The sequence below is a fragment of the Anoplopoma fimbria genome, chromosome 3 (genome assembly GCF_027596085.1).
Source record: "Anoplopoma fimbria isolate UVic2021 breed Golden Eagle Sablefish chromosome 3, Afim_UVic_2022, whole genome shotgun sequence".
Lineage (NCBI taxonomy): Eukaryota > Metazoa > Chordata > Actinopteri > Perciformes > Anoplopomatidae > Anoplopoma > Anoplopoma fimbria.
In genome coordinates, this window is record NC_072451.1 from 6265991 (window position 1) to 6287271 (window position 21281).

General features: G+C 38.5%; 1 protein-coding gene across 1 annotated transcript; it reads left to right on the forward strand.

Annotated features, from left to right (window-relative positions):
- The first annotated feature begins 485 nt into the window (after window positions 1-485).
- Window positions 486-21281, forward strand: sntg1 (syntrophin, gamma 1). The gene is made up of 17 exons (XM_054596509.1): window positions 486-512; window positions 3261-3395; window positions 5712-5768; window positions 5956-6013; window positions 6093-6136; window positions 6519-6560; window positions 6870-6972; window positions 7522-7604; window positions 7916-8046; window positions 9361-9490; window positions 13878-13916; window positions 15399-15515; window positions 17079-17150; window positions 17696-17848; window positions 18033-18125; window positions 20849-20959; window positions 21099-21281. The coding sequence occupies exons 1-17, from the start codon at window positions 486-488 to the stop codon at window positions 21279-21281; spliced, it is 1578 nt and encodes a 525-aa protein (XP_054452484.1).

The following is a 21281-nucleotide window of genomic DNA, read 5'->3' on the forward strand; positions in this document are numbered from 1 at the left end:
GTATGTGGCAGGTAATGGTTCTGTCGCTCTTTTCTTTAAAAACAGCATAGGTGTCAGGTTGTAGTACTTAAACTGTGGTATTTTCTCCTGCAGTGGCCCAGTTTTCTCTCTGACAAGGCTTCAGATAGAGCAACACAGTTCATTTCTGGGAGCGCTGGATTCAATATTGAAACATTTATTAGGATACCTGGGTTCTCACCTTTTTGCTAATGAATTATTCATTAACGCTTAATGGTTTCCGGTATTCCCCGGGGATTGCTCAATGGGGATTTTTTAAAGTTGAGTTAGAAAAAGGCACATATCTAGGAGTTCCACATGAGAAAGGCAGAACTTTAATGAAAGTAGATGTCCTGCTAAGAATGCTAGTTTGAATCCGCTGTACGTTTTTGCTGCAGCGAGTTGGAAGTGTTGTTAAAGCATTTTTCTCCACGTACTAACTCATCTTGTTTTTCACGGTTGCAGTATCCCTCACTGCGTAGTAGCACATGGATTTCAAGACTTCAAATGAAGAGGTTGGTACGATTCAATCAATGTAATATTTTGACAGTAAATTGACTGATTATAGAAACAGCCTTGGCATTTTCAAGTGCCTGAAAGCATGCGGCTAGACAGCACATAAATCTGGGGCCCTGTGCATAAGTAGCCTCAGAGGCTCCAGCTCCCCTTTTAATACATCCATTGTTACACCTGCTAAATAACTCAATCAACAAGCAAACACATACAATGAAACAGGCTTATTAAAGGGAAAATCCAATTACCCGCTGCGCCGTAAAAAGGAAAAAGTCATAATTAGCCATTCTTGTTTGATAAAGCTCTTTGTCCTGCAAGTTAGTTTTTTATTTTTACAAACGCACATCAAATAGCGTGCTATTTAAAAAAAAAAAAAAAATCCTTTTTGATCTTTTCTTTTCTTTATTTTGGATTGCCACTTTTTTTGTGTTCATAATATGTCTACAGTATTTTACCACTTGTTAAAAATCACCATGTAAAAAAACAAAAAAAAACAGGCTTCTTGATGAAACTTTCTTACTACTTGTCTCCTATCAGTATAAAATGCAGTAATTTAGAGATTGAAGCGACTTTTAGTAGCCGCTTTATGAACTCAAGTTCTCAGTAACGGGAGGATGATGGACCTGCAATTGATCCACTTTTTGTGGCTGTTTGTCAAACTGAGGCCAGTGCTGCTTCATTTATCAGCAAGAGAACACTGCCAGCAAGTTGCTCCCCTCTTTGATTCTTTTCTTTCTTGCTCCTGGCTCATTTTTGTCTTTTGGTATCCAGATTTTAAACTTTCAATTTTGTTTTTAAAAGACATAACGGCTTCAAAGTTCACCTAAGTCCTAAGCATCAGCAAAACTACCAAGGTCGAATATTGATTTACCGTATTTTCCGCACTATAGGGCGCACTGGATTATAAGGCGCACTGTCAATGAATGGTCTATTTTCGATCTTTTTTCATATATAAGGCGCACCGGACTATAAGGCGCATTAAGCGAAACAAAACAGTCAGTCAGTCAAACTTCCTCCACTTCCGTACCATTGATTCATTAACGTTGAATTCTCTCGCAGCTGCTCTATTCCCATGTTCTCCTGCGTGACTGACAGCCTTGAGTTTGAAGTCCGCGTCGTAAGCGTGTCTCTTGACCGGAGCCATGTTGGGTCCTTATACACACACACTGTAATATGATGGTGAAGCACAGTATGTATTACTCCGCGACGCTCCTGACTACGGTGGCCGTGATGCTGCTGCGGTGCGGCTTTGTCTAAGTCTACTAAAACATGTTGACAGAGCGCCGTGTACCACACAAAATCGCTTCGAGGTCAGTAAGCACAACCAGAATTAATCCATATATAAAGCGCTCCGGATTATAAGGCGCACTGTCGTTTTTTGAGAAAATTAAAGGCTTTTAAGTGCGCCTTATAGTGCGGAAAATACGGTATATACCAAAAAAATAATCTGACAGACTTCTTAGATAGCAAAAAGCAATCGTTTTCTAAAAATGCTCATAACTAAAAACTGTAAACTTTTAACATCTGGCTTTATTTTAGGGGCCACCCCATTTGTGGCCCTTGGCAATTAGTTCCACTACCCCCCTCACTTCTACACCCCTGTGTTAGAAAGCGATGTCCTTGTTGCATATCCTGCATTGGAAATTCTCATGTGCACGCTATCAGATTAGAGACGATAGTGCAGATAATAATTGGGGGTGGGGGGTTTGGAGGGGAGAGTGATAGATGAACATACATTAGGATCACAGATAAGGCTAATTATGTGCAATGCAAGTGCTACAACAGGTCAAACAACGCTCAACCACGTGAGATGCAGTCTGACCCTATATACAATTATGGCACTACTGCCCTCATTTTGCTCGGCTAATGACTCTCGCACACACATTACTTAAAATAATGTGAATTAATGTGCCCCTCATTTAGTTTCTAGCGCTGCAGCTGCAGACTGAGGCTAATTTCTTCACATTCCTAATTACGGGCGTAAGATAATATGCTCTATAAACTGGCTTTGATTCAAACTTGACCCGCGGTTGAGATACTCTGTCTAAGAATAGCAACCAACTGTCTTGTTAACTGATGAGCGGCGTATCCCAGGTGACAAGGACGCTGACACTGGTGTCTTTTTATTTTCGATTAGTAGTCTTGTCAGGTGAAGGTGCTTCTTTTATTTAGACCTTTTTTAAGTCAAGGACAGGGCAGGCATTGCAATTAGCCAGGGAGGAGGAAGGATACGCAGAATGCAAATTTATGCGGATTAGCACGTTTTAAATGGATCATTGGAAACAGTTGCTTGTGTGAAGCAGGGAAATTCAAATGTGGAGGGCGAGCTTGGTTCCAGCCACTTAATTTCACAGGTTCTTAATTTGCCATCATCCTCATCAGCGTTACACGTAGAACAAATTAGATGATATAATTTTTTTTCTCTCAGCGTGTATGTATTCAAAGCACACGACTCACAAAAAGCTGCTTCTCAGAGGGCATAACAACATAAATCAGAAGTTGTCCTATGTTTTTATATATGTATTTATATAAATAAATGTGTGTGTATTACTCAGAGTGCTGAAACTGGTTATTTGTTCCAACATTAGCATTAACAAGGAAAGTAGTAAAAAAAGAAAATAACCAAAGCTCTATATCCTAATTTCCATGTTCCTCCTGCAGTGAGTATTCTCAACAACATTTCATTTCATGGCCAGTTAATTTAGTCATGGAGGGATGATGAATGATTTTATCTCTCTGACTGTTCGCAGACAAAGACTGGGATTTATTTGATGCAAGAAGGTAATGAGGAGCCGTTTAATATTCGACTGCACTTGGCCAAAGATATTCTGACCATTCAAGAACAAGATGTCATCTGTGTGTCAGGAGAGCCTTTTTATTCAAGTGTAAGTAACCCAGTCCGTCTCATAATCACTAAATGCCGCTGTGCCACACTTCACATGCTCATCTAACTAAACTGTAAGGACTCTCTGTCTGTCTGTGTGTCTGTTCTTTGATTTTCTCAACAACCGTTCATCCGATCCACTTCACACTTGGCGTGAATTGCTAAGAACCCCACAAAGTGCAGGATTGAGTGTGAGCCCTTGAGATCTATGTGACATATTTATTATTATTGCGTTATGTAAGCTACAAACACTGCGTATTGCACTGAGTGGGGACCCCCATTAAGTGTTACACCACCGTCCTAGCTACACCCAGGCTGTGCTCATCCACCAATTGTAGTTATACCTAAAAAAATAATGTACTGTCATTTTGAAATGGGGCTGGCTTTGCTAAACCTAACTAAGTCGTTTAGTTGACTTAACCTAAGTAAGTTATTTCCGGTAAAGAAGGGATTTAATTTTGAAGAGACTGAATGCATGTAACAAGCGAAAATGGACACATGTTGCTGGTTTTCTTAGGAGAACGCACAAAAATAAGGAATAACTTTTTTGCAATACAATATTCGAACTGTTGCATGAGGATACGTGGCTACAGTACATTCAAGGAACAGATGAAAAAAGAGAGACTGGAAATCCATGGGAGATATTTATTACTTTTTGAGGCCAAAAAATGATTGAGTGAGCTCATTCACCCAAATGATGTCGCATATACTAGATTAATAGTGTCATGGCAGGTGCATTGTTTCGCGGTTCTTTAGAAAGCTGCAAGTATCAAAACAGGCTCATTTGAGAAACTAGGCCCTGCGCTTGCATGTTGAAATCAGTAACATTTACTGCACAATACATGAGGGTTACAGCACAAAGATACTGAGAATGACAAATCTACGTCATGTAATCTATTCCTCATAAATCAAATGTAGCTATTAAATAGTGATTAACCTGCTGGATCATGGTGTATAGAGTGTAGCCTAATAATTAAGCCGCGCTCGTCATCACGTCTGACAACTTTTTCTTCGCATTAATAAATTCACTCTTTGAAAAAACTCCACTGAGGCCCGAGTCCATTTCCCCTCTCAAAAGGGAATTATTATTCAGTAATGTTACTGTAAAAGACTTCAAAGATTTAAAGAGGAAGCGCTTATGTCCTCTGAAACATGATGACTAATTAACGTAAAGCAAGAAGACACGCTACAGTAATACCACATGCTACAGTAATACCACATTAGCATATCAGGTACTCCTAGTGAAGACTTTCTTAGCCGCGGTGACCAATTTACACTTATACATCTAAAGGAAAGCGTTGACTTCCTGCACACTGTCAGCACTAAATATGTTGAAATGTATGGTCAGGCACCAACTTCCCAAAAGGATACAACAACATCTTTATTATAGAGCTACAGGCCAAAACAACCACTAGAAAAAAAGGAGTCAAATGACCTCACCTGTGACGATTACAGAATCAATAATTGTAAAAAAACAGCAAATAAAAAAAACATCACTGATATGAGACAATTTCTCTTAAGAGCCATAGACTTAAATGAATTATCTTTCATGAATAAGAGAAGTTCAAATAGAGAAGGGGAAGAGGATTGGACAACAACCAGTAAAAATCTCACATCCAGACTTATTAATAAGTCTTGATATGTTGTTATTGTTTCAGGTTTTTGTGAGTTTTTACTTTTTTGACTGGTTGTTGAAGCCTGTGGCTCAAATATAAAGATGTTGTTTTTACACTTTGGGAATTCTCTGCCTAGTGAAGGTCTACTGTATGAACGAAACATTACCTTTTTAATACAAACAATCCACTTTCTTTTTGTCATTTTACATTTACCCACCCCTGCTTTGTCAAAACTGTCTTCCATACTCCTGGATATATATTAATAGTGTTAATGGTAATGAGTAACATCCATGTACTGTACTGTTTAGCTCTGGCTTGGCATTTTTCCACAATATATCATTATATTGCAAATGTATGCAAAACCACACAACTTCAGTCAAAATCAATGAACTGTGTTTAATAATGATTGTGAGTAAATGTTGCTCAAATTCATGAATTTGTACAAACAAACAAGAAAGGTAAAAAATGATGATATCGCATTATCACTGCTTCCTACTTTATGCACGATTATTATTGAAAATATGCTTTACTGTTTTTTTATGTACCTTACAAAAACAAATATAGATGTATAACTTCATTTTTTAGGTTTTTATTGTCCTCCGTTTGATTTGATTATGATTAAAAGCAACCTGTTGTAGGAGCTCCCACAGGCTCAGTATCAGTCTGAACTCATTTCTCGACTCTAACTGAATCTCTTCCAGGAGAGGACTGTAACGATCAGGAGGCAGACAATTGGAGGGTTTGGCCTGAGCATCAAGGTAATTTAGATCCCATCTGATTAGGCTGCTTGTCCCAGCTGCTTTAAATTAAGTCAGAACAAGCGTTATTGATCATTTTCTTGTCAATCTGAAATAACAGCGTTAGCTGAGGGATTCGCGGAAAATTGAGTTGCTCTCGAGTGTTTGTGGTTCTTTTGTAATTCAATGTAGTTTAATTTGTCCTTAGGGTGGAGCAGAGCATAAAATCCCTGTTGTGATATCCAAGATATCAAAAGAACAAAAAGGTATATTGTTGTTTTTGGAAAAAATCCATTTCCTTCCCCTAGTTTATTTTTACTAAAGTTATTTATTTTTTACTTCCAGCTGAACTCTCCGGGCTGCTTTTCATCGGAGATGGCATCCTTCAGGTAAAATGCCAGAGCTCTTGTTTGTACACCTCATCCTACCCTGCAAAATAACACACTGTATCTTTAATAATTCATGTGCCACATGTCCACAAAGCTGCATCCCCACAGGTAAATGTCACATCCCAAAACTTTCATTTGTTACATGTAATCCACAAAAAAAAAAAAGAAATCCCCTCTCAGCGCATCTGATGCAGCAGAAACATTTACAAGCCAGCCAAAGGCGCTCTGTATTCAGAGCGGATGTGACTCTCTTGTTTACAATTTTTAGCGCAGATGTCATAACAGTTATTATGATTTCCTCATTAATAATTTTGAAGATAGAGTTACAGTGATGTGATGCATGCAATATTCTTTCTGATAACCCTGTTACTGTTGTTTCCAGATAAATGGAATAAACGTTAGGAGTTATCGCCACGAGGAAGTGGTAAGCTGTCATCTTGTATCTCATATTTTACAACAGCGCACTGCAACAGCTCTTTCGACAGCTTATCTTGTCTCACTTAAGGATTTGTATCTTTTTGACATGTAAAGCCAATTGTTACTGTTTCATGCTTTTTATAAAATGTAACTGCAAGAAATATGTGTGTAAGTCTGTGTAAATCTCTTATCTTGGCTTTCCACTCTTAGTGAGACGTTAGCGCAGCGTTGTTTCATTGCAGCAAGCAATCTGCGAAAAACCTTGAGGTTTACAGCTTCTGCAAAAAAAGATCTCCCGCTGCTTTTTACATTCCAGGTCCAGGTTTTGAGAAATGCTGGTGAGGAAGTGACTCTTACCGTCTCTTTCCTAAAGAAGACCCCTGCCTTTCTGAAACTGCCCCTGTGTGAAGACTGCACATGTAAGAAACCTCTACACACACTCTTTTAATTCAAGTATTGGCCTTTAATTGCCATTACCGCACTGCAAAATAATTAACCAAGAGTATTTATAGCTGGTATTCATTTCTGGATAGGATTGGTTGTCTTGGTGACAATACACTGCAATGAAGAGCCACTTTGACAATAAAAAAAACAAATATTCAGTTGCTTCACTTTGCTTTAGATATGGAGCGAGGCGGACTGAAGACTAAACTGAAAGAAATGACATCGCTCATTGTGGTGCAATTGATTGCTCTTGTATGGCAAAGCTTCAGTCTCGTCATCAGACATGAAAGCCTTCATAAAACCCTTTCATACGCGTAAACAGGCCAGGTTGACTGGCCATCCAACCAGACAACTGAATACAAATTGGCACAAAGCAGGAGCCGACACTGGAGGAGAACAAAGTAACACACTTTTGTTGGTATCCGTGATTCACTGCAGTTGGAAACCTTGAATTCGATGGTGTTGCTTTGAGTTTGGATGGTTTATTGGCTCTTTTTTTGTGTGTGTCTCTGCTGTACATTCAGGCATCCCCAGCGACCAGAGTAGCGGGACTTCCTCTCCTCTGTGCGATAGCGGCCTGCACTTAAACTACCATCCTAACAACACGGTACTTTTTTCATTAGCTTCTCATTTGACTGACTGATTCTTTAACTGTCCCTCTGTAACGATGCAGCAGCGGACCTGGTGCCAGAAAGTTGTTACCATGCAACTACCACTGCTCGCTGATAATGACAGGGATGATCTATCTTTATCTTTGGAGGAGGGGGAATCAGCTTTCCTCTACAGCTCGCGCCAGTTGGGCCTGCCTGAGCAGCAGCAGCAACAATAACAGCAGCAGACCTCTTGTATGTCGTTTGTTTGAAATGTGCGAGGTGGGAAACGACAAGCTCCTCTAAATTACGCTTCACACTTCTGCAGGACACGCTCTCCTGCTCATCCTGGCCCACGTCCCCGGGGCTTCGCTGGGAGAAGAGATGGTTGGACCTGCGCCTTATTCCACTGCTTCACTCACGCCTGTCGCAGTACAACCCGGGCTCTGACGTCTGCAGGTGAGCTGCGGGACTTCATCTTGAAGGCTCAGTGGTGTCTGTTCTCACCTGCAGAGCTGCTATCTCCCTGTTAGGCTCTGCAGGCTCTGCAGGCTCGCAGGGCGAAGAGCTCCTACTTGTTAAGTGCTTGGGGGTTTTCAAACGGAGCAGAAGGCCATACTTCATCTGTAAAAAAATGTTATTTTTTTGCTATTTAGTCTCTTCCCTTTAAACACAATTAGACAAGCAACATATAGTCTGCAGTTGGACAGATACTGAATAGTGGATGCTTGACTTAATAAACCATGATGCTGTCAATAAATACATTTTCATTTTGCTACACTGTGGATGATGGAAACGGCAATCTTGTGGATTGACTCTCAATGGACCACACTTGTGGTTTGGCATGTTTTAGCCCATTAACTGAAATTGCATATGGGTCTTATACATTTTTAGATTGATTAGACATGTAGTGGGCAATGGGTTCACTTTATTTAAGGACAAAATGAAGATCAACTTAACATCTTATAGCAAATCAGGCTTAAAACATATCAGAGTGAAAATAGTTTCCTTTGTTATTTTTTGTTATCGAATTGTGAGTAGGCTGTTTTGAAAACGTGTTAATACGTAAAAAGCAGCTTTAATCAATATCTTTATGATTACAATGTATCAAGTAACACTGTGAAAGGGGTCGCAGTGAGAACCTTCTTATAATTATCACTGGAATTTGCAGCTCCCATTGAATTTCTGGAGCTTTATCCAGTTTCCGTTGATTGTTTAGCTGTCCGGCTACAACTAAACTGTTTTAAAAAAGCCCTATTATACATTACCTGCTCTGCACCAGACAGCAGTTAGAGTATATATCAGCAAAAAAGACAAATATTTCGCTCAGGAGAGGGTAGAAACCAAAAGCGGAGCTAAAAGAGAGTTAACATTTGTCACACATGACTCCACCTGCTGGAAGTCTAAAGGTTGCAGACAAGTCTGCGTTAACAACTGAAAAGGGGATAACGTGTCAGTGTTGTGTTCACACATCTTGCTTCCAATTCCCCCAAGTGGAGGTTTAAAGTAATAGTTAAACAAAGTGTTTTGTGTGAATTTTCAAAGAGCCTGCACAGAGATTTACATGCTTGGATGAAATGGAATGGAATAAATGCTTTAACCACCCAAAAATTAAAGTTGAAGAAATTACATATCGCAAGTAACTTTCTAATCCCATACTGTTAATGGAAAGTCACGTCTTCGTTGAGCATACTAAATCAACTAAAATGTTTTTTGTATCTTATCAATGCTAAATCCCACCATAATCTTATGTTTTTCTCTTAATTCTTTCAGGAAAAATGCTTTCCAGGTCATAGCTGTGGACGGAGTCTGCAGCGGCGTCATCCAGTTCTCCACAGCTGAGGACTGCTTGGACTGGCTTCAGGCAATAGCGAGTAACATTTCCTGTCTCACCAAGCACAATGTGAGTATGAAATAATAACACTTGTTAGCTCTGCCGCCTCTCGCTGTCCCCGATGTAAACCATTACATGTTGGGTTCGGAGTTAATGCAAAAGAGTTTCAATTTGCGGATCGTCTTAGAGTCCCTTTGCAAATGTCACAGCATTATGGAAACACATACGAATGTGTTTTAACGCTCAGAGTAAAGTACACACTTATTTCCACGAGCATGAGGTCACAAAAACAGCAGTTGCGCTGTACTTCACTAACTCCCTCCAGCCAAACCGGTGCACTTATTATCTATAATTCAACATAATACGTTAAACTATAATGATAGCAAGAGGCAGCAAGAAACACGGAAATAACAACAGTGTTGTTTCTCTCTCTTGTTCTGAGCATATTGTTGGGGGGAAAAAAACAAAGCGTGTTTCCGGATGGGTGATGATGCTCAGCGAAATGGGGGGGCAAATACAAATACTGCTAACAAGCTCCACCATGCGCAGTGTCACATATAAAACCTGAGAAGAAATGTCAAATTTTTGACACATTTCTTAGCACATTTAGGTGTATTTCCAATCAGCATACTTTAAGTTACATTTTGTAGAGAGTCTGTTAAGCTGCGATCTAGAAAAATGTACCCAGTCAGTATAGTGTTGGCTCTCCACATGATGATGAATGCAACACGGAGTGAGCAGCAGTGAAAAACTGGGATTTGTAATTATCATGTGTCCACTGGCGAGGCTTTGAGTGTGAGATAGAGAGAGAGAGAGTCTACAGGGAATAATGGAGGGCTGGTTAATTGGAGTGCATGAAGGGAGGGACATACTGAACATTACACTGATCACTCATTGCCAGAATGGCCTCAACAATGGTTGGAGTGCATTTCTCATTCTCTGGCCTTTGCTTTCACTGAGGTGTGTGAGTGAGCTAGCAACCTAGATGGATGTAGGACATAAAGAACTCTGCTGAATAAAAATAGATGTCTAATTTGAAAATGATTAAGATACTGCTGAACCATCAATGGAGTCGTTTATTAATGACCTGGATTACTTTTAAATATGAGATTGGTTATTGTGTACTTACAGAGACACCATGGTGCTTTGAGCTAAATGCTAACGTCAGCATGCTAACATACTGTAAAGTTTGCCATGACTACCATCTTAGGTTAGAGTGTTTTAGCATGCTTACAATTGCCTATTAGCATTAAACACAAAGTGCAACTTAGGCTGATGAGAACGTCATTAGTTCTGAAGGTATTTAGTCATAAACCAAAGTATTGGTGAAGTATAGATTTTATCCCAAGATGAAAATATATTAATATATTTCATGCATGAATGTCCTTGTGTGCTGGAAAAATAGCCTCATGGTGGCATTAAAAGAAAAGTAATGTCGGATTTTTCTTGCTGTGATCATAAATGTCCAGTAGTTTTTGAGATATTTAGTCAAAACCAAAGTGGCAGAACAACAGACAGATCTAAAGCTAAAAAAAACAATTTCTTCTTGCAAAGTTCTTCAGATATAAGAATAACTTTTATTCACTATCATTCAACTTAATTGCCTCAATCAGGGGGGTCGATTATATATATCTTTTTATTATTTCATATTTTATAATCCAATTTTAATTTATTTTTTAATTTTTGTCTCTTATGCACTCTTGTTTTTGTTATATAAGCTGTCTTTTGGTTATTATGTGTGCTTTTTGTTTTCATTTCCCTGCTGCACAACCAATCTCCCCATTGGGACGAATAAAGTGATTTTATCGATTGATTTATTAGGCTGAGTCCCACAAAGACCTTAAAACAAACAATAAACTAGAGAAAACGTCAGGGGCTTGTTTTATCAAGTGTTCACCTCTTTTTCAAAGTCAAAATGAATATTCATAGACTTTTTTTTTTTTTTAAAGAAATAGAATGATTGGGCCCCACTTATTAAAATAGGAAACCTTACAAATGAGATGTAAAAAAGGACAAAAATAGCACAAACACCTAAAAATATATGAATACCAGGGACATAATTAAGAGACGGCTCATCTTTCTTTGATAGCTCTCATACAATTTTACTGAGCTGTTTGCTGTTACTCTTACTGTCACTGGACAGAAAGGTGCATCAGTGTTATAGTGATACAGATCACTAGCATAACAAATTTGTGATATACATTACATTTACATTGCCCTTTAAAAATCCTCAGTATGGAACCCTTGGGGCATTTTAGGAACTCTCACTCTCTATTGTTGAAATGTACTTGTTTCAACTAAGTAATGGCTATTTTTCTTTAAACTTTCTTTAATCTTCTGTTTTAAATGTTTTTATGTCTTTCATTATTTTACATGTGTCATGAGATCTTATTAGAAGTGTGGCGGACCATATTAAACAAAGGTTAAAATAACAGATGCATCACACTGAAAGTAGCGTATGAATCTCAGGGCTCAATTGTATTGGTTGCCAGGTTGCCATTGGCAACCAGTTCTTGGCCATTGAGTGTTATCAGTAGTAACCACTTTTTAGCATTATAAACCGTAGGGACATCTTTGCATCATCGAGCTGGACAGAAAGTTATACTGCAAAGCATGTACAACACACTATAAATATAATATGTATATCTGTCATCATTATTAAGCTGACATTTAACTGCATTGTATCTTAATTACTCAAAATATAAGGTGACTATATACATGCCAGCCTGGCAACCACTTTATAGTGTTGAGCCCTGCATATGATGAAACAGTATGGTAGTTAACTGCAGTGGATTGAGGTTGATGTTGATTATATATTATATTGTATAAGGAGATGCATGTATATCACAATAACTGCAGCTTTCACATTAATGTAGTGGAGTGAAATACAATATATCTCTAAAATTCAGTGTATTCAAAATATAAAGTCTATCAAAACTGAAATACATAAGTCACGTACCAGCACCTGTAGTTCTTTACAAGTCATTGTCTCCTGATTAGATAACCTTCAACATATACACCAGACAATATTCCCAGCCTGTATTTGTCAAGTGTGATCACAAAATATTAAATTAATATTATACACAGATATACACGATTTTACGCTTTGCTTGTTTTCACCTATAATATATTATGATTTGGCAAATAAATCAGCAAATCATGTGCATAATAGACTGTTATTAAGTCCCAGTTCCCATCACAGACAGCCAGAGAGCACATCAATAACAGAGGCCAAATCAGTCTCTCATCTTTCTGAAAATGTCTCTTGTCAGAGGACTCAGTTAGGCCAATTAGGAGATAATGCTGTGATGTTTCCTCATTAATTATGTGTTAAATACAGGCGTGTTCACTTCTTAACTTTGACCTTAGGAAGACCAATCTGTGGCTGAAACATATCAGCCATGTCTGCATGAAATAAAAGCAGTTTATCTTGGTTTTTCTGTCAGTGCTGGAGGGAACAGGCTGAACACCTGCCTCTTAATGGACAATAAATAATAAATAGATAAAAGTAAAGCGATGAATACATCCAAATGTGACGGAATAAAAAATATACCGCATTAGAATTACTCTGACAATTTACTCAGAAAAAGTACATGGACTCAAGTAACTGTGTATTCCTTAATTACTTAAGGTTCTTTTCACCTCCAGTGAAAGTTCTCCCGTGTGTATTTTTGGACTGACTGTGAGCTGCATGATTTGTTGTATATCTTAAAGAACCGGTCGCCTGAGCCTTTTCCTTGTTTGTGTCAGCGGCAAGTTAGGCCTGCTGTCACTGTGACTGGTCACAACAACCAACAGCTGAATCTGAACAAACCCACAGTCTCTGCCCTCAAATACAACCAAACCTGGCTCACATCTTGACAGTTATCTGGCTGTGTTCGTTTCAGTTCCTCCACTTGAAATAAAGAGTTGTGTTTCCTGCCTCAGCCCAAACATTTCAAAACAAGCAGCTGTGACTCGCCTCTATAGGAGGACGGGTTCAGGTCTGGACGGCTTAAACTGGTGCTCCTCAGAAAGAGTTCTATTGATAGTATAGTATAGGATTAGCAGCGAGTGATACCTGTGATCTAAGCAGAATGTTTTCATTTAAAGCCTGACTGCTCTCTCTGGTAGTTCCCCCGCTTTTATTATCACAGAGAGAATGGATTTTTTTAAATGGATTTTTTTTTTTTTTTAAGGAAGAGCCTCGGGTCCTTGTGGAAATGACTATCTATCTCATTTTGTAATTTGCATGCATTGACTAAATGAAGTAGCTCTAACAGTATTCATTCAGCGCTGTGGTTAACATGTTAGCACAGACACTGTGATTCATAGTTTATTTGTTTCTTAGACGCATTGCGGATTGTGAGTCCCCACGGGGGTCCCACAACTATTTGATATTCTGCCAGTGATTGGTGTCTGATTGTGAGCAGAAGATATTTTAATGACTAATTGATGTTCTTGTTAAATTTAACAGGTGAAGAAGATTAACCGAAATTTTCCAGTTAACCAGCAGGTAAGATGTTTCACCAGGCAGCAGCTGAACTCCTGCTGCTTGTTTAGACTTTCTTTTTGCTTTGGCTTTAATTTTTATCCTCATCTTGTAAAATCACAAGTAAATATAATCAGGTCAGTCAGTCACAGAAAGGGCACAGTGAAATCTTGCCAACTATTTCAACACAAGTAGAATGTTTGCATCATTAAAACCCTTCCACTGAGAAATGATCAGAAAACAACTCGAGTGCCTTCAGTGAGTTAATTTACAGTGTCATCTCTCAGTCTTAACATGGGGAGTTAGTGCGACAGTGGGGATTCTTTTTTGTTACTAATTTATTTTGGTCTGTGCTGCACAAAAACATGTGAATTCACTTGACAATTCTTTTAAGAAGTAAAGCGGCATGAGACGAGACAACTTGTCCTGAATCTTTCACTCGCTTGTTTTGCTGTCAACTCAAAACAGAAAATCAAGTAAACATTTTACTTTAGTTGCAATCACCCAGAATTTAATGAGTGCTGATGTTGAGATACACTTGATTTTTGAAATCATGTCTCAAAACATTTGCTTTACTTTCTTGCTCTTTTTCTTCCCTTCTGCTTTCTCCTGAATACTTAATCTTAAGTGTTGCTTTACATGAGGGCAATATGACAAGAAATTTTGTGAAACATACTTTTATTCTGTTTATATATGTCTTAAGTACCCCTCTCTTATTTATTTTTTAAGAGTTTAAAACTATTAAACTCTGGGAGTGTGGTTTGATCCTTGCAATGTACAAATATTGTTCAATATTTTATACATTGTTTAGTATTTTATGATTTATCGTTTTATCCAACTAAGCAACGTGAAGAAACTGAAATACAAAAATCTCATGTTAAATAACGAAAAACCCAGGGTGACGATATATGGAAAAGTTATTGCTAAAAAATTAAGTAAATTAATTAATCATATACATTTATTTTTTGTAAATCCTTTGAACCAATGACATGATTGCTGCACGCATGCATGCTTAAAACCACATGTATCAACTAAGAAGAGTACTCATTAGCCAAATACTTGATCCAACGCGACACCATGCATTATAATTGGTGTCGTTCATGGCAGAGAGCAGCAAGTTGCCAGATTGAGCTGGTTTCCGCCCAGTTTGGCTACTTTTGATTAAGTTGAGATGGGAAATATAGCATTATACTGGTAGATGAAATTTGGATGCCTTTGTCAACATTTGGTGGGGTTTGGGAAATCTTGTGAGAACATTACTAAACAAGCTGTCATTTTATTGTAAAAAACACAGATCCTAAACTTCACATTATTGATTAATTAAAAGAATTGTATCCTATTGATGCAGTATTGGCAAAAGAAAAGCTTAGTGTCAGCTGTATCGATTCTCTAGGTATGGATCCAGTCACCTCTTAACAAAACTGGCAGAAGAGACATGAACATATGGACCCTGTTATACCTTCCACATCCCTCATGACCTCACGTCTCTTCTTCCCTGTTTGATAGATTATCTACATGGGCTGGGTCGACGAGAAGGAGCAGGACTCCGTTCATGACCGAATGTATTCACCAAAGTTCCTCGCTCTGCGTGGCTCCTCACTCTTTAAGTTTTCAGCACCTCCTGTAAGTTTTCACATGTTTCACTAATTTGTTTTATACTAACTTCCCCTTTAAAACATCAAACGTACGTGTTTGAATTTAATGTAGTTCAACTCTATGGGAGATTCTTCATTTCACGTTAATGTATTGTTGAAGGAGAATATGTTTTCCTGCAGCTCACTCATAGTCCTTTGTGTGCTGCATTGATCTTCCTCCTGATTGATGATGATCATTAAATCTGTTTACATTCTGCCAGCCACTTAAGTGATTATGACAAGAAGGATAAGCTGTTGATGGTGCTGGAGATGAGAAAAGATTGATAGAAAACTAGAATTGCCTGCTCAACTTGAATGTGCTCATATAAATGGAATATGCTAATGTGAGTGGATGGTGGAATGAAGAAGCTCGTTCAGACGATGTGACGACATTCTTCATCACTGAAGACTAGTTACCTACAGTTTGAGCAATATTTCCCCTCAAATAGCAGGAGGACAGTTTTGAAACCTATAGCATTAATCAATAGTTGACCGTTGGCTAAACCCCGCCCCCAGATAGTGATTGGCAGGTTGCCAGATTGAGCTGGTTTTTGCCCAGTTGGGCTACTTTTGACTAAGTTTAGATGGGAAAAATAGAGTCTTAATGGTAAATGAAATTTGGCTGCTTTTTTGTACATTTGGTGGGGTTTTAAAAACAAATTTGGTGAAAACATTATTACTAAACAAGCTGTGATTTCATTGTTAAAAACCACAGATACTAAACTTCATATTATTAATTTATTTATTTTGAGAAATATTTGTTTGACATGAGTTTTATTCCTTTGTGTATTTGGTTGTCTGACAGCCATCTGGGTTGCGATAGCTTATTTATCTACCATTAATCATTGGATATTTAATGCAGATATAAAACATTTGTATGCTTATTATGTGTTTTCTATTGTGTGTAACTGTTTTCCACATGATTCTGGCAAGGTAATAATTTGGGCTAGTTTTGTATTGAAGTGGGCGAGTTAGAGGTTGTGATTGGGCTGGAAACTGTCAATCTCATCTGGCAACGCTGGTATCGTTTTGGATTTCTGCACATGCTGAACGGATGTGCATGAAACTATAGTGAGAGCGATACTCTGTATGGAGGGTGGTAACTTTACTTCTCTTCTCTGCAATACACAAACAGTGCTATTCCTAAATGTCAATGTCTGGCACAACTCACAGAGCTTTAGCCTTAACATTTACCTTTAAGCTAACTACAGATGACAAAAGCTGCTGCCTGTTATTCAGCCAGCAAAATCAACTGTCGTCTGCTAGAAATGACGAGCCTGCTTTTATGTACTTCTTTGTGAAATCGAAGAACCATGTTTGCAGAAATGAAGTGTGAAATCTGCCAAAATGATCGTTTTGAACTGTACGATGGAGAGCTTGACATGTTTAGCAACAGTTTACAAGGTTGGTGGAGTTTAGCAAATGGTCAACCGTAATGTCATTTAAAAGAATTTCCATCAGTTCACTTGAAGGGACAGTTTTTCTGCTTTCTTCCCCTTTTTAACAGAGCCCTTTTTCTAATCAAACACAAAATGTATGTGACATTTTTCAGGTGACAACATGGGACTGGACCAGAGCAGAGAAAAGCTTTACCGTGTACGAAATAATGTGCAAGATTTCAAAGGTAAGGCAGCCGCTTTGGTTTCATTTTCTTGAGCATTCAGAGAAGCAAACCCCTCACACATTGAGAGAATATAAAGTAGAAAAACTGAGGAACACACTTATATAACCCACCAATTTATTTGCATGTGTTCTACTTCAATCCCACAGACACTCAAGAGTCAGATTTCATTGTTCATTCTCTGCAGGTTGGAGGTCACTCTGCATTTGATTGTGAGAATGTATCTGCAATTTATTATCTCGAAACTCAGGATGGCAAATTTGATTCATAGAGATTCACAAATTGAATCAGATAGATGTTCACCTACTCCGCCATACCAGTTACACAATGCTATTTGAGTAAAATATAGTTATAAAAGATACAAAAGGGTCAAACATTGCGTTGTTAAAATAATTCTAGTGCTCTTAAAGCCACAGTCTGCAGCCTTTAGAGTAAATAAACCTCCGTTCAGCTTCAGGAAAACTGCATTGCTGTTGCTTTGTCTTATCTCCACGTCACTCTGCCCATCTGTACCTGATCAGCATGGCAGCCGTACTGTCTTATCTTAGGATAATGACCTTCTGGACAAGAGGAAGCACTGCTTCAGCGTCCAGACGGAGAGCGGCGAGGACATGTTCTTCAGCGTGGAACTGGAGTGCGAGCTGCTGATCTGGGAAAAGGCTTTTCAGATGGCCACGTTCCTGGAGGTGGAGAGGATACAGGTCGGCAACTGAACAGTAGGCAACGTGGAGGGAATTGTGACGATTTTAATCCATCGCACGGTTCCAGCTCAGCTGTTGTTGATTGATAACGCTCAAATGACATTTTCAGCAGGAAAAAAATAAAGCAGGCTTTTGTGTCCTTGTGTAGCTCTTTTGGGTAACATCTAGTTCTTCTATTCTGTAGTGTAAAACGTACGCCTGTATCATGGAGAGCCACCTTATGGGACTAACCGTTGACTTCAGCATGGGCTTTGTGTGCTTTGATGCAGCTTCAAAGGTGAGTGTGAGACTTTATCATCAATAAAAATACAGAAGAGAGAATCGTTCAGTGGGAGAATGACAGTTGTATTGCACACAGTGTGAGGAAATCACGATGCCTCAGCCTCTCTTTTTCTTTTTTTAGTGCTACTAACTTATTCTGCACTGTGTGCATTTTGGGAGTTTGAGCACATTTGTTTTGACGGCTGGTTCCCCTCCCCGGCTCAAACCTCTCACTCCCTCCTGCAGTTCATTTTGGCCTTTCCCCAGGTCTGAGAGCTGTGCAGACTGCTCCACTGGTGCACATTATGTGGAAGAGCAGGACACGAGCACTGCCATATTGTTCTTCCAAGATTTTGGCCCAAGTTCCTGCAATGTGAAGCAACAATGTCCCCCAAGGACAATAAAAATGTTGCCAGCGTATTGTTTATGGAGAGAAATGCACAAAACACAATCCATATGTAAACTGCAATCGCAGACAAAGCACTGGGTGGGATTACCTTGTAATTAAAAAGCTTCTATTGGCAAACTTCAAAGAGCATGTTAGAATTAGTTTCAATCAAAAAAACAGAATGAATATAACTGTTCGACAAGTTGAGCTGTATCTGCTGACTCAATGCCCAGTGAGATGTTTTACCATGGCTCTGGTTGTTTGTTTTTTTTAAATCCAAAGCTGCAGCTTTACTTAAAAAGCTTTACTTAAAAAAACCCATATAGAACAAGGATGACTGTATTATCAGACATGTATTTCACAGTTATTTAGAATATTAACAGCTTTCAGTTTGAACCTGCCAGCTGACTGTGGTCTTTCCATGTTGAGTTGCATGTTGAAACTCAGAAATGACAGATCATCCCATGCTGTAACTGCATTATTGGAAATCTATGCATACTTACAAAACAAACAGGGTTCCCACGTGTCCTGGAAAACCTGGAACACATAATTCAAGTTTCCTCTAGCTGAGAATAAACTACTAAAGTTATGTTCAAGAACTTATCAAGGTTCAATTAGTAGTTTATGGACCGGAGTATTTTAAACTGGCTACTCTTGGTTGTGTTGTGGAAACGCTGTGAACACATCCCCAAGTCTGGTCACATGGTCGCACTTCCAGGTTGGATGGCATTTACATAACGTTGCTTTCTTCCAAACTTTCAAACGGTTAATAATTTGGTTGCTAAAATGGTTGCGCAATTTCTAAGCATGTAAGAGATGATTTAATAGATCCGTTATAGCCACATCTTTTAAATCAGACTTCTGCAGAGAGGAACATTAGTGTATTGCGTTCTGGAAAATGATCTCTAGAAAGCAGTGGGAACCCTGTAAAAGACCAGCATTCACATTTTTGCTGGATGGCTTTTGTTTCTAATCAAAATCCAATTTGAAAGCAAAGGCCACTTATGCATCATAGTAATATTTTGAACACAGGCAAATATATCCACTGTTGATTCAAATATTTTCGGCATTTTTATGCTTTATTTAGCAAACAAAGAACAAAAAAATCCTCTCTTGCTCTGGTTAAAAAAAGCATCAGCCCTCCCAGGTGCATGCTGGTCCTGTACCTGCCTACCTTTATAAAAACCTGAGCCTGGTGTCCATAGTAGCGCTGCTAATTCTTACAAAACATGATAATCTAAACATATACCAAGCAAGAGAACATAGAATATCTAACTTAATACTTGTAAAATATCTCGAACTAATCAAATACTCAAATGAAAAAAGGAGCTCTTATGATATCTAATGAAAACATACTCATTATGCAGGAGGACGACCACTGTCAGTGTTCTATCATTATATCTTATTATATTGAATTCTTACTGCTTCATAAATGACTTTAAAGAGGTTAGTGTAGCTGACTGAAGCAAGCTAAATTATATCATTTATACTGTTGGCTGATTTAATCTTGGCAATTCAGCAATAATCATTTTATGTGAAATCCTAATAAGAATTATCTGCAGCTGTCAGATAAAGTGAAATATAGAGTACAAAATCTCCTTTTAAAATATAGGAAAGTAGAAATATAAGATAGCGTAACTCCTACTTTAACTCAAATACATCTGAGCAGAATCTCTTGAGAATTGAATCCTATGAGGAAACAGAACTAAGACAGAATATTTCCATGTGCCGTAGGCGACAATACAGATATTATATTACAGTCAGTGCTTGTGATTGACATGAGGGAGTTTGATATCGTCACCTCTGTCAGAGTCAGAGTGGGGATTTAAAGGAAAACTGGAGAGGTGACAATCTTCCTGTTACACTCTGACGTCTCATGAATATTGGCTCTGATTTTGAAAGATCTTTTTTCTATGCCTAATATCACAGTGAGACTTCTTGTGTACGGCATGTTAAACATTAATTCTTGTGCCGTAATTAATCCGATTGCTGTGTCACAGTAGTAATTACAGTGGCAGGAACAGTTACAGATACATATTCATGTGAGAGCGTAGCCGGCTGTCTACCTGAGGAGTCGGTCTGGAAACTGACTGGCTCACTGTGCAGCTTTTGTTTATTCAGTTCAACACTAATTGAATCACTGAAGCCAAAGCTATTTCAGGTGAATAGCTGTGGCTTGTTAAATGTCCTAATGGCAGAAATAACAAGTTTCTATCTCAGAACAGCTTCTAGCTGCTGACATGCTCCATTTCTCACTGGCTTAAATGTATCTTATTCATAAAATAGTGAAATAAAGAGGATATCAGTATTTGTTTTGCTGTTTTAGTTAAAGTTTGACTCTATTCTTTTAGGCAGTCCTGTGGAGATACAAGTTCTCCCAACTAAAAGGATCGTCTGATGATGGAAAAAGCAAGATCAAGTTTTTATTCCAAAATCAAGACTCCAAATCTATTGAAGCAAAGGTAATTCACTTTGAGGGAACTTTTAATGCTGCATGTCACGGAAACGGTTATCCAACAAGACAATCGGAGCAACAAAGTTATAAAAAATACATGACTTGCTTATGTTTATTTTTCCTTTTTTTTCCTCTCTGTCTCTCAGGAGCTGGAGTTCTCAAACCTCTTCGCCGTGCTTCATTGTATTCACGCTTTCTTTGCTGCCAAAGTCGCTTGCCTTGACCCGATTTTTGTGGAGAGCCAAGGCAGCGCGTCGACCGCTGGGTTTCCTTCTCTTTGCAGCATCTCGTGTAATTCACAGACTCCTAAACTCAAATACGCCACCTGA

Coding starts and splice junctions, on each gene's coding strand:
- sntg1 (XM_054596509.1), top strand. CDS start 486: ATGGATTTCAAGACTTCAAATGAAGAG. Junction 13,917..15,398: donor ATTTTCCAGTTAACCAGCAG/GTAAGATGTTTC, acceptor CCTGTTTGATAG/ATTATCTACATGGGCTGGGT. Junction 20,960..21,098: donor CCAAATCTATTGAAGCAAAG/GTAATTCACTTT, acceptor TCTGTCTCTCAG/GAGCTGGAGTTCTCAAACCT.